The sequence below is a fragment of the Lethenteron reissneri genome, chromosome 18 (genome assembly GCF_015708825.2).
Source record: "Lethenteron reissneri isolate LAM-NWPU_2019-01 chromosome 18, ASM1570882v1, whole genome shotgun sequence".
Classification (NCBI taxonomy): domain Eukaryota; kingdom Metazoa; phylum Chordata; class Hyperoartia; order Petromyzontiformes; family Petromyzontidae; genus Lethenteron; species Lethenteron reissneri.
In genome coordinates this window covers 3,459,271-3,473,709 of record NC_083796.1, presented here as the reverse complement: position 1 = coordinate 3,473,709, position 14,439 = coordinate 3,459,271, and the positions used below count along the sequence as shown (strand labels likewise).

Genomic DNA, 14,439 nt, shown 5'->3' with positions numbered 1-14,439 from the left:
AAAATATAAAACAATACAATTTTATTCTTTTTATTATTTTATTGTTTCCCTTCTACGTGACGTTACCAAATTAACCAAGAATATGAATCCCTGCAGTCACGAAAGCTTTATATAAAAAATGTCTGAATTGGTATGTAATAAGATAGGGCACTGATAAGGGGTTGACAGGTGTGAGGTCCCATCAAACCAACTGAGAGTCGTCGCTTTGGCAGCACTGGTTCAAAACCATCAAGCTCTAGACCCCTTGAAACAATGCTGTGGTGAGTTTTCCTGATGTCTCTTGCCCACCCATCCAAAATGCTGACTGGACATCTGTGAAAAAGAGCTTCATGGCTCATCGGATTCCGCCTGCAGTCTAAATAAAGATTCTGATTCCGTTGGTAAGGATCCTCCCTATGAGAAACGGGTCCTTGTTCCACGCAAAACGTCCTAATACGCAGAAGAGTCGTTAGGGTCGTTATGGATAATAGAAGTAAACAACCATATGTTCTGCGACTCGTGAATATTATGAGCGATTTAATCTACAAGGGGCAGTCCATAAATGACGTCACGCACCTGGGGGGGGGGGGGGTTAGACATTTGTGACGATGTGTGACGACAGGGGGGGGGGGGGGGTTGCGAAATGTGACGTCACATCAAAATGCGCAACTTTAAATAAATATAGACAACACGTTCTACTTAATTAAATAGACTTTTTAATAAATGTTTTCTCCTACACCGTCGGAGTGCATCGGCACATTAAATACGCACTACAATGACAATAGTTTAAAGCGATTTGAAACATGTTTGATTTTTGGGGAGGGGGCAGAGCTTTGTGACGTCATATTTGAGGGGGGGGTCTGACTTTTTGTGACGCCGTGTGACTAGGGGGGGGGGGTCAAAAATCGTCCAAAATCACGTGACGTCATAGAACTCGGACCCCTCTCTTAAAGATAAAGTATTTTGCTTATAAACATCTGGCAGTTCACCAGCACTGCTGATTCAAGGAAATCAGACTGCTGATAATTTCAACTCTCGTAAGATCATGATCATGTTGATGTTCCTACTCGTAGAGAGAGAGGGGACGACTTTGAAGAACCACAGATATGCGGGAAGGCCGCATCCTGCGCCAACAATTAAACAAGTTTTGTGATCCTTCATATATATAAACACGTGTGTAATCGGCCAGTTAAAGAGTGATGATACACTGCATGTCGAAACCGGTGCCAGATATGTGCTTGTGTTGAATCCATGGGACTGAAATGATGCACTCCCAGAAGGCTATGTGGCCGACGGGATGTATATATATAACCCAACATGCATTTGTTATGTTTAAAGGGACAGCTGTATGAAGGACACGTATTGCCTGCGTATGTGTGTTTGTTGTTAACATTGAGTCCTTGGGGCAGCTCGCGTTTACGCTGTGCGCGCGGAGTGCGAGAGTCGGGGCACCAAAAGCAGGATCTCGATTCATCAGCAGGTGTCGCTTCGCCCCGGCTGCCATAGCCGCAGAGATGATGTTGGCCAATTCGAGCAGCATTATTATTTTATTATTACTACTACTACTGCTGCCTCTCCTCGTGTGGCATCTCTCTCTCTCTCTCCCCGTGTATTTCTTTCGCTCAGCCCACCACGGCTACTGAAATAAAGGCTCGCGCGACGGAGAGTGTGGAGTGGAGAGGAGGCGCTCTGAAGCAGCGGTGAATTTTCACGCTGATGACTATGATGAGAGGAGGATGTTGGTGGCGGTGATGATGACGCTGACCGAAGCCGGCTGTGTGGGACGTCAGGCCGCCGACAGACACGGGCTCCAGCACGCGGTGCCATGAGGAGGAGGAGCGGCTGCTGAGATTCTGCTGTCTCGACTCGCGAGTGGATTCAACCGGTGGTGGTCTCGTGTCCAGTCTCCATCTAGAAGCCGACGGGATGCCTTGTTATGCGAGACAGTTGTTGTAGCAGCAGCATTAGTGTCTTTATCAGCAGCAGCACCAGCAGCGTCAATTATCGTGATCCGCAGCAGGACTAAACGGAGCGGATTGAGGAGGTGTCTGTCATCTCTTAGTCTGTCACTTGGTCGCGCGCGCACACGGAGGGGACTGCGTGCTTTGGGAATGCATCCCCGTCCGATGCCCTCGCTCCTCTGCTCGGGGCCGGGAATTTTCTCATTTCTCATCTGCTTTGCAGCGGCCGCTGGTCGCGGTGGCGGCGGTATTGGTAGCGGTGCTGCTAGTGGTGTGGCTCTTGGTGCCGGTCACGGCGGTGACCGTGGCGGAAGGCGTTGTTGCTGGTGGTGTGCCCTCTGGCCTCGAAGCAAGAAGCGCCCTCGAGACCGCGGACAATAAGGCCAACGGCACCGACGCCCCGCCGGTGGTCACCTTGGCCGTTCTCCTCCCGCTGCGCAACTCCTCCTACCCGTGGTCCTGGTCAAGAGTCGGACCCGCGGTGGTCCTGGCCCTGGAGCGGGTCAACGCCGACCCGTCCCTGGGTCTGGGCCGCCACCGGCTCACCTACGTTCTGGCCAGCACCGAGGACAAAGATGGTTTCTGCTCGGACGTGGAAGCTCAGCTGCAAGCGGTGGACATCAAACTCGAGCACGACCCGGACGCTTTCCTGGGGCCGGGCTGCGTCTACAGCTCTGCCCCCGTGGCACGGTTCGCCACGCACTGGCGGAGGCCGCTCGTGACGGCTGGGGCGCCGGCCCACGGCTTCGACAACAAGAGCGGGGAGTACGGAATGCTGACCCGAGTGGGGCCCTCGCACGTGAAATTGGGCCGCATGGCCGTGCGGGTCCACGCGCTGTTCGGCTGGAGGAGGAAAGCGATGCTCATCTACTCGGACACGAACAAGGACGACCGTCCGTTCTACTTTACGGTCGAGGGAATCTACATGGCGCTGCGAACGCACGACATCACTGTGGTGCACTACACGTGGGACGAGCAGATGCTCACGAGTCGCGACGTGGCCAAAGCCGTGGAGAACATGCAGCGCACAGCCAGAGGTGAGCAGATGCGCACGAGGGTAACGCGAGGGATGCGCTGTGATGACGATCGGTTGGCCTTGCAGCTGTTTGACTTGCATCCCACTGGGATTTTTGCACACAGCGTTGGTGTACGGTGCTTTTTCTGCAACATTTTTTGCTGTCTTTTCTTGGATTTTCTGTTTGCACTTAGTCACATAGTCACTTTAAGATGCTTTCTTGTTCATGTTTTGTTTGTTGCGGTTGCACCCGATTCAAGAGCCGAATGGCTCACAGGGCTATACCTAATAAATGAAACTGAAACTGTAATGATGGACATCATCATGTCTCTATTGACATGATCATGTCTAAGTTTATATTGAAATCTAATTTCTCTAGAACTGATTGTTGTGTTTAGTTTGTTGCCCTTCCCCGGAATCTCCGATTAGCACGGTTGACTACGTACGGTGCGAAAGAAGTTCTACATAATGGTCATCGTCGTGGGCAGCAATAGGAACAGCAGCATCATAATTGTTACGCTAATCAGCGTTATTGTCATCGTCTTAGTCGTTATTATCATCATAATGAGCAGCATCAAGAACTGCATCATCATCATCTGCGGTGTCATTGCAGTGGTCGTTGTCAAAGTCATGAGCAGCAGCAGACACAGCAGCAGCATCATGAAAATGTGAAACATCAGCAGCAGCGTCATTGTTGTAATAGTAGTCATAATCATCATTATCAGCAGCGGCACATGTCAAATACAGTAATCATCATCATCATCAACATCCCCCACACCACCAACTCCATGGCGTCACCATTATACCATAGATATCATCTTACCACCACAACGATACCATCATCGTCATCACCACCACCACCACGGCCGAACCCATCATCAGCATCTCACCACTATTTCAGATCGTCATTATCATCAGAAGCAACAACATCATCATAATCTCTGCTTATGAATGCGCAATTTGCAACACAGGCCGCAAGGCGCTATTAAAAAGAACACACGTTTGAAGTTGTACATTGAATGCATCAGATGCGATTTATAAGATAAATACACATTTCAAGAGTTTACAACCACTGCAAATAACCACTGAAATTCCGTAAAAAGAAGACATCGAACACAACATTAACATTAAATAAACACTTACATTATAGTTCAACACAGTCAAATTAGATATACCATTGAAAACAACAATTCTATATTGATTCAAGACGATACAATATTGTCACTGCTTAAATTTGAGCGGGGTGGAGGGAACCTTCACAGAGTATACCGTAGAGGGGGGAGATTGGTGTCTTATCAGATTTGTGTTCAAGGCAGGGTTCGAGTCAGGGCGACCTCCCCTTTGTTGCCGTGCAATTCGTGCCGCGTTCATTCGGCGGTGGTGCCGATGTTGGGGGCACGGTCTTCTTAGTCTACTTGCATGTTCGGGCGCCACGGTGGCGAGATGTTAACCGCATTGCGCGGTATACAGGAGGGCGTGGGTTCGATCCCGACCCTGACGCCTGTTGTATATTTGGAGTTTGTGTGTCGCTATCTCTCTCTCTCCTCCCGTGGTCTTGTGGATTTTTCTCCGGGTCCTCCAGTTTTTCCCTCCACACTTCGACTCAACATCCACGCGTTTAGATTATTTGGCTGCGTACTCTTTGGTTCTTTCGGTAAAGTCACGTAGGTATACAATAACATGAATTTAATTTATTTTCTACCTACGTGACTTTACCGAAAGAACCAAAGAGTATGGATCCCTGCAGTCACGAAAACTTCAAATCTAGATTATTTGGCTGCTATACATGTCCACGTGACCAGCCACTTCGTTGCGCTCTCATTTTTGATAGCCAGATCGCTTCTGATAAAAGAGCCGTATAGCTCAGTGGGCCTTATTTGGTAAAATTAAAAGTTTAGTAGTTTAAATGTATGTTGAACTTCTTTAGCACCGTACGTAGCAGACCGTGATAATTGGAGGTGGGGGGGGGGTGAATAAACGTAACACAAAGAAGCAGCTACTGTCGTAGTGGGGATTGGTGGCTTCACCTCGCGGGTTGGTTGCAATGAGTTGATAAGCCGGAGAACCTGGTTTCGACTCCTGGTCGTGGGACACGGGTGCCCGTTATTATGATAGGTGATATGACGGGTGATTATTGGATAATGATTGTGGGTCTATCACGATAGCGGATTGTGATGATGACGACGGAGAATATCCACGTACACGAGGGGATAACAGAGATAGATCTCAGTGTACAGATTCGACTGAATGCATATGTATGTATGCGAAAGCCATTGCTGTACTCATACCGCATAGCTACGTTATATCCCCACTGCTCTCCTACAAGCCCTGGTAGTTTACCCCACGCAAGTATTGTACTAAACAGGCTCGTCGCTGGGAGATCTGCTCACGAATGCCTCAGGGCGAGGCACCGTACGCGTGGCGAGATCGGGATGTTGTGCAGCCTTGTGTGTGTTCGCATGTGTGGGGAGCGGTGGTGCAGCGGTTATCGCGCTGCGCTAAGAACCCGGCCACCCCGAGTTCGATTCCCGCTCGCGGCACACACCCGTGACGATTATATCTGGGCCTCGTCGGGGTCGACGTAGCCTCACATGAGCACTTGGTGCGGCGTGTAAACATCGCGAACTGGGGAGACAAAGGCGGCCGGGCGCGGTGTTGGACACCCACCACCTCGTGTGCCGTGCCGGCTTTTATAGGTGCTCGCTGACAGCACTTGCCCCCAAAAAGTACTTGAAGGTTATACAGGAGTTTAATTTGGAGCTTTCGTGACTGCAGGAATTATTCTTTGGTTCTTTCGGTAAAGTCACGTATAAAGATATATCTGTGATATCGGTCTGCTTATATGTCTGTCTATGTTTATGTTTCTGGTTCTGTGTTTAATCTCTCTCTCAAATTTAGCATTCTCAGGAAGAACGTAATCAACCAGATAGGGTGTTGACTATTATGTTATCCGACTCTCTGTTGTATTACATTACATTTCTAAGTATACTAGATTTGTGTTCCTATTTAATTTATACCTGATGATGATTGCTTGTGTTGCAATCGAAACGTCGTATGCTAGTATTTAATTTAATTTATTATTTTATCTTTATACATTACTTTACCGAAAGAACCAAAGAATAAGTTATACGGGAGGTCTTTGTGTGTGCCCTCCACGTTTGACTCGGATATCTCGATGTTTAAATCATCCTACACTCGCGTCACGCATGGCTATTGTTTAGCGATCATCGGGCACGTCAATGATCATTAAAACGCGTACCGTAACGAGGACTGAAACGCGTTACTGGAATAAGTGACACTTACGACGCAGAGGAGCATGGAAATTAGTTTTTCCCGCACCTCTGTGCTCTCCCGCGGATCATACTCCTCGCCGTGACCAACCCGCACTGACCAGATGGGGTGAAGTATGGCTCAACAAAGCCCTGTGACCGACACGGCGCGGGGAGGCTGTCACCCAGCACTGTGGGTCGACAGAGAGGGCCGCATGTGTACAAACGTGCACGTGGGTGAATGGGAATTGTAATTGTATTTTTTTTAACATGTTTGAACTTGGGTTTCTGAGGACAGGCACCAAGTAGCCAGAACACAAACTGCACTATTGAAGTTGAAATACAGTAGATATAAATTAATATATGTACGTAATATACATATTTATATACCGTATTATGAGGTGCATTCACAAACCCCCGTATCCCCCGCACCTTCGATTAGCACAGTTGGCTAAGTACGGTGCGAAAGACGTTCAACATACATACGTAACGCAAATGTTGCAGTGGTACTTATTATCTACTCCGGCAGCTGTGTGTTAGGGCTGAACGATTTGGGGAAAATATCTAATTGCGATTTTTATGACAGATATTGCGATTTGATTTGCGATTACATTTTTTAAGTCAAGCTTCAGTTCAATATTCACTGTGTAATAGATGTGAAACATGTGATGGAGCATTACCACATGATACCATCAAAATATGAACTGCTCTATATATTCTATTGCAAGGATGAGAACTTAAAATATATAAATTGCTTCCAACATGTAGTTATTAAAATGGTTTAAATGAAATAGAACAATCAAACGTAGAACAATGAAGTTAAATAAATCAAGTTTTAATAATAATACAACTTTCCAAATCGCAAAAATTCGCAGCCTTTGCGATTTGCTACTCGCATGGTTTCAATTTGCGATTTCGATTTGAAATCGATTAATCATTCAGCCCACTGTGTGTGTGTGTGTGCGCAACTTTAATGACACCAAGCGGCACTTTTTTTAGGACGGGGGAGGGGGTGTGTTTTACTTTCCGGAAAGTCTTATAATCTGAAAAACACGGTATTATGGTGGGATTTTTTTGGTTATTTCTAACAGGAGGGCCCAGTGACTGCCTCTGCTGAAAGTCCACCCAGTGGCTCGCGGGCATTTGTCGCCGTCAGTCGCTCGATTCATCAGAGATGATCGCTCGCGCGCCCAATTTAGAGGACCGAGGCGCGCCCGGTGGCCCGTTTCTCAAAGTCCCCGCCGTAATTGGGCGCGGCCAATAATTTGAGGGATAAACCAGCTTCGCGTGAAACGTGTAAATCCGCCGGATTACACCGACCCCGCAGAGACATCGTCATCTCCCCCCCCACCACCAATACCCCCCCACCCACCGCCTCTCACTCCCTGCTGGGCTCCCGAGGTCTCTCGCCATGAAATGAAAAATCAGATAATAATCCGAGGATTGTTTTCTTGGTTTGTATTTTGTTCAACGGAGGAGCTGCGGCGCAGCGATTAGCGCACCGCAGAAAAGCAGCCGACGATGCGGTGGGGAATATAAATATCACAAATAGATAACAGACAATGTGTCTTCTTCGAATTTATGTCCCTTCACATAAACTAATAAAATGAGTATTTACACAACCCATAGGCCCCACGGCATTGAGAGGCCGAATCTCTTGATTAATGCTGCAGAAAATATCGTCTGCCAGTTAATTGTAATCCTCACTACAACGCCAATGGTTATTTTGAGTTATTATAGATTTTTTGCGACTCCAAATGTTTTAAGAGAAGGTCCTTTGCCTTGAGTAGTTGGCAGTTCACCAGTTAAATTTCGATTTAAAGCTTTCGTGACTGCAGGGATTCATCTTCTTGGTTCTTTCGGTCAAGTCACGTAGAAGGGAAATAATAAAATAATAAAAATAAAACATAATAAAATAATTCTCACGACGTCTGCTTGCGATGTGGCCGAAACGTCGTGATAATTATTTTATTATGTTTTATTTTTATTATTTTATAATGTTTTATTTTTATTATTTTATCATTTCCCTTCTAAGTGACTTTACCGAAAGAACCAAGAAGATGAGTTGACCAGTTGATTGAAACAAGCCTGACTGCTGATGAGACACTGCATGTCGAGAACAGTGCCAGTGTTGTACTGAATCAATACGACTGAAATTATCCACTCCCAGAAGAGCATGGGGCCGATGGGCTGTGTGTAAAGAAAGCTGCTGGATATGTTTTTGTTTGTGGAGAGACGGATACATAAAGAAGACATTATTGTCTACTCATCTATCCTGTATTGATGAACCCGCCGGACCCAAATTCGATTCCCGGCCACAGCGGACATCAGTGGTGAGCGATATCAGGAACCGGTCACTCCTGGGTTTCCCCCTCCCCCCGCCATGGGAACATGGAATTTCTACCATTGATTAAGGGCCTCCCACCACCGAGATGTCTCAGCAAGAGAGACGAGTATGACAAATACGAATAGGCTTTCCCCTTTCTGACAGTAAAACAGTAGGTGTTAAGATGTTCAAACCCCAAATAGATGCCTTTTGCAAGGAATCAAGTCTGCATTGACCACACGTACTTGTGGAGAACATGCAAACAAACATGGCTCTGACAATGTATGATGTAGGCCAATCAGTTTCAAAGGGCATTAATTCTAGATTTGAAGCTTTCGTGACTGCAATGATTCATACTCTTAGGTTTTTTCGGTAAAGTCACGTAGGTGAAAAATAATACAAATAAATAATAAAAATTATAGAAATAATAATAGAAATAAAATATTAAATCACAACGTTTCGGAGGCAACACAAGTCTCCGTCATCAGCTGTGACGGTCCCACCTGATGACGGAGACTTGTGTTGCCTCCGAAACGTCGTGATTTATTATTTTATTTCTATTACTTTTATTATTTAATTTTATTATTTTTTACCTACGTGACTTTACCGAAAAAACCTAAGAGTTTCAAAGGGCATGTTTGTTTGCATGCTCACCACAAGTACGTGTGGTCAATGCAGACTTGATTCCTTGCAAAAGGTTTCTATTTGGTATTTGAACATCTTAACACGTGTTTTATCGCCAGAACGGGTAAAACCTATTTTTGTTTATCATACTGCCAAAAAGGTCCCATGATACAAGGGAGACGAGTTGGTGGCATACACGTAGTGTGCAGCCCTCTGTCAATCCACCGCAGGATGAGGGCCCCCTCCTTCCCATGCTGTAACGGGCCATGTGACCTTCACCAGGCTGGTGAGCGCGGGTTGGAGAAGGCGGTCAGAGTAAAAGCATAGTACAGTCCAACAATGGAGGTATCTACACTTCTCCCTGTTGACAACATAACCTGCTTTGTGCGTGGAGGTTACCCCACCCAAGCACACTCCAATCTCAACCCTGCTCCGGCATTCGAGTTGTGGCGAAATCGCAGACATTCTCGGAGTTTTGATAGTAGGCAGACGAGGCACGATTGAGACAAATTGATCTGGTTTCGTTGCCACGCCGCTAAAGGGCATCTTGGTTTCAGGGGAGATCACGTGTCCATGGAGTTCACTCTATACCAGCTGTGTTCAATTAACACGGCGCAATAATGTGTTTTTCCTGGCTTATTCATTATGTGTCTATTAAGTTCTCCTGCTGCTGCTGCTGCAATAGAGTTCTCGGGGTTTTTTTAGAATCGGGCATGGGACGTTTTGTCCGACATCATGCAGCCATGCCACCTGTGTGTATTGTATTTGGTCAAGAACGACTTGCCATGCACAAACAGCCATTGATCCGACCAATCTTCGCAATCGCTTCCTTCTGCCAGATTTCACAGCTGCTACACAGCCAATATCACGCCCCCACCCCCGCCCCAAGGTTGGCTCTTAAAATATTCAACCTCATAGCTTTAAGTGTTCCTTTTACCCATTATCGTCATCATCATTATTGTCATTATCCATTGATCTCTATTATGTTTATCCATCGATCATCACCATTCATTGATCATCGTAAACTATCAATCAGAATCATTATTTAGACTGGAGGAATCCACGATCATAGCACCCACGACTGATTATCCATTGACCATCATCAAATATCAATCTATCACACAGAAATCATTCATAGATCATCATCTGCATCATCTGGTGGTTGAGACCCGTAACACAATAGCAGCCATTGGAGAGAACACATCTGAGAGAGAGGACGACAAACCAGGGAGGTGGAGCGATGAGATCACTTTCAGGAACGAGAGACTAATTATGGCATCGCAGGTCCACGAGAGATGGTGCGGGCGAGCCGTCATCCGGGCAGTGGCTAGAGCGTGGCTGTGTTTCTTCCCAGTTGTGTACGTGTGCAGTTCTCCGGACGCGTTCCGCCGTCTGCTTCTGGCCGCCAAGCGCGCTGGACTTCGCCTGCAAGAGTTCGCCTTCCTCTACCTGGACCTGTTCGGTGAGGGCCTGGAAGGAGGGCGGCCTGGGCACGACAAGGAAGGAGGCTCCGGCAGCCTCAGCGGGGCTCCTTGGCATCGGGGAGACGAGGACGACGAGGACGCGAAGAGCGCGTTCGCGGTGAGTGCGCGGCGGCTGGTGCGCTTGAGCCGCGAACCTTGCATGCCGAGTTTGATGTCTGGCCGTGGCTTAGATCAGTGCTGGTTTACCCGAACTGGACGTGGGCTTGGTCGTGGTCCTGGTTGTGGGCCTCGGCGAGATCGACGCTGCCAAAAATGAGTGTGTAGAGAGAGATATCAGCGCTGGGGCGGCAGAGGCGGCCCAGGTGTGGTGCTGGCCACACTTCTACCCACGTATGCGCGGTGCTGCTGTCTTTTGTAGGTGCTCACTAATAGCACTTAAACAGTTTGTTAAAGACTATTTGGGGGATCTTTGTCTCTGTCCCATTAGTAATTTGTCCCATTAGTCGAGGATATAATGAATGGGAAAATTAGAAAGGGGCAGGAAAGGGAAGAGAGAAGAGAAAGAATAGGAAATAAGATGAAAAACAATGGAATTGGAGAAACGGGACCAAAGGGTTCAGCAGAAATGAGGACTGGGAGGTAGAGGGTACATAATGGCCTCGAAGCTGCTACACGGAGCAGCGTCTATTTCCACAGGGGGCGGTGGTGGGCTGGGAGGAGGGGTTGAGAGTGGTCACGCAGAAGTCACGTGATTTACAGGAGACTTCAGCTGATTTAGATATATATGGATGTGCTTTGCATTCCTCTTTCGACAGAGCGTTCTGATCATCACATATCAGCAGCCCAACAACAGCCAATATGAGCAGTTCATCTCCGACGTGCAGAGGAAGGCCCGGGAAGCATTCAATACAACGATGACCCCATCACTGGTGAGATTCGTGCAAAACAGACTTGCATCCCACTGGGTTCTCACCTGGTTATACATCGAGTTCAGGCTTACACTACTTCGACTGATATACAAAACAAGGTACACCTGGATGAGAGAACAAATGCACATCAAAGGCATCACGTTTATCAGAAATGTAAGTTAACAGACCGCATAGTGGCTAGAAGGGATGATGGCCGATGGACAAGAATGTTGAATGTTTTTTCATCCCTTGAAAAACTTTGCAAAGACGTGGAGTGTGCCGGTGATAATAAACATAATGATTGATGATGGTCTATGGATGGATGATGATGATGGGAATATGGGTTAATCATGATGATAATGATGTAAGAATATAGATGAATTATCCATTATAGAGGTTTTTTTGGGATACATCGCTTAAATAAAAATGTGTCTTTAAACCCGCCACCACCTGACATGGCCAAATAGTAAGGTTTGTCACGTAAACAAAACATAGCAATTCGTTATTAGTACAGCACACCGGTGTGTTGGAGAGTAAACTCATAACACTTACAATTCGAGTACTGTGACTTTTCGCTGGTAATTACAACCAGCATCATCAGGTGACAGCCAGAGTTGTGTAGAAAACCTCCTGTTGCGGTGTTAAATCGAGGGATCCATGTGATGTCGTCACTTGTGAGCCAATCAGGTGGAAAGACCGGGGGGTGGGGGGGGGGGTTAATGTATTCATATAAATTACAATGCATATCTATTATTGGTTGATGAATGAGGTTGATGGAAGGATGGATTATGATAATGACGATGAACGGAAATGGATGCAGAGGTAGAGAGGAGAGGAGGGGGTGGGGGAGTCCGGATGAATGATCACTAGCGATGACGACGATGATGATTTCACGTCGCGGTAGACGGATTTGGGAAATGAAAGAGGAGAGAGTGCCGAATTGGGAGGGAGAAGAGCACTTTATGACAGAAGCCCTCATCCGGAGTGGCATTAAATATTAAGAGGGCATCTCCAGGCGCCAAAGTGCCCCATCATCATTCGCTCCCCCGGACAATTACGCAAGTGTTGGTATTCCTATTGTCGCATTGATTGAGGATGCCTTTAGGATTTAGCACAAAGACACAATTACACACAACAACAATAACAAAGATCTCTGTACAGCCTTAACAGACTTTTGGGGCAAGTGCTGTTAGCAAGCACCTATGAAGATCAGTGCAGGTACGCACACACACGCACCAATAAACAAGAAAATGTAGCTTTAGACTCATCACTCAACGGCTGCTCAAGAATAAACAGTGATGATTCACAAACAGGAATTCTATAGGGCATATTTTATGGATCTTTCAGGGTCGCAGATGCATCGGTCGTTTCAGCGCCGTGCTTGGCCTTGTTTTTACAGTAATAGCTCATTACATCCGATATTACCGGAAAACGACACCCCACCCACACACACAAATGCTGACACCCACAAAGAGATCACCCGTAAAGCCACGTAGACTGTTGGGGCGAGCACTATCAGCGAGCATCTATGAAGACTGGCACAGGTGCACATTTGGATGGTGTGGCCAGCACCACGCCCGACATTTATTTTTTCTCTCTTCAGTGTTGATGTTGACACACTGCACCAGGTGGCTATTTAAGGCTGAGTAAACTCAAGGGAGGCCCGGGATACAGCCGTAGCATTGTTGTGATGTCGCTGGAATGCTGCATTGAAATGTGCGGCAGTGACGCCGTGCAACCGACGTACAAAATGTAACATTAAACCATGTTTCTGTTTTGACTTAAAGCTTTCGTGACTGCAGGAATTCATGTTCTTTGGGTTTTTCGGTAAAGTCACGTAGATAGGTTCAAATAAAATAACAAAAAGCTACGATGTTTCGATCATAACGGTTGCAACGCAAACGGTCGTCATCAAGCTTGCGTTGCGATCGAAACGTCGTAGTTTTTTCGTTATTTTCTTTGAAGGGATCTACGTGACTTTCCCGAAAGACCCAAAGAGGATGTTTCTGTTGTTATTTCTGCTTAAAACTCTTGTGGGAGAGGCCCTTAATGAATCGAGGAAAGCCTCACTGAGTCTCGAGACTCTTTTTCAAGAGGGTCATGCATTGGGATGTTTGGCCAATTAGGACAATGAGTAGTGTGTGTGGGGGGCCACCGGAGTTCCTGGAGAAATTCCACTCATACCACAAGCTCCAAGTTCCGCATGGATAGATTCAATAATCCAATGCAGCAGCTGACGCCCTACAATGTCTGGTATTCCCAGGCAGTCTCCATTAATGTACAAGTCAGGCTCAAGCTATGCTTGATTTTCCAAGTTCTGACGAGATTGAGAGTATTCAGGGTGCACTTGGTCATAAGCAATTAGATAATCTGTTTGCTGTTTTGGTTGACCAATTTTGTTTAAAATTGGGCATGCAAAGTGACGGCGATTGATTTTGTGTTCGGCAAACGCTTCGCTTTCTCCGCACTCTCCTCCAACCGTTGTCCAGTCGCCCGTTTGACGAGCGCTGAGAGGGACGAGCTCTCAATAGCGTACGCCATTTCCCCCTAACGAGCTGTTTCAAAAGCATTTGAACAGCCTCTTGTGCGTCCACTTTCGTGGGGTGACAGGATTAGGCGATAACAGCGAGACGTGGGAATGCGTGTTTCAGAGTTCGTGACGGCATAATAATAGTGAAGGGGAAAACAATAAGCATCCACCGCCACCACCACAACAATTATCCCTGCAGAATGACTCGCAATTCGCTATTGAATGATTCATCTTCAAGTCTCATTTACCGTACATTGATTTTCAGAAATCCGTCAAGAAATGTTCGGAATGCTTTCAATGATGACGGCTAGCCTGAATGGGCAGCCTTCGTGTTCACGATCGGGTCAGTGTGTGTGGCATTAGGGGAAAGAGTAGAGCTGAGATTATTAGCGTCTCGCTAATA

General features: G+C 46.8%; 1 protein-coding gene across 1 annotated transcript in view; it reads left to right on the top strand.

Moving 5' to 3' along the window:
- Positions 1–1,559: 1,559 nt before the first annotated feature.
- Positions 1,560–14,439, top strand: part of LOC133343711 (atrial natriuretic peptide receptor 1-like) — a 61,387-nt gene continuing 48,507 nt past the window's right edge. The window contains 4 exon segments of the mRNA XM_061553468.1: positions 1,560–2,252; positions 2,254–2,977; positions 10,529–10,755; positions 11,414–11,527. Of these exon segments, the coding sequence (XP_061409452.1) occupies positions 2,091–2,252; positions 2,254–2,977; positions 10,529–10,755; positions 11,414–11,527 (1,227 nt within the window). The 5' untranslated portion in view covers positions 1,560–2,090.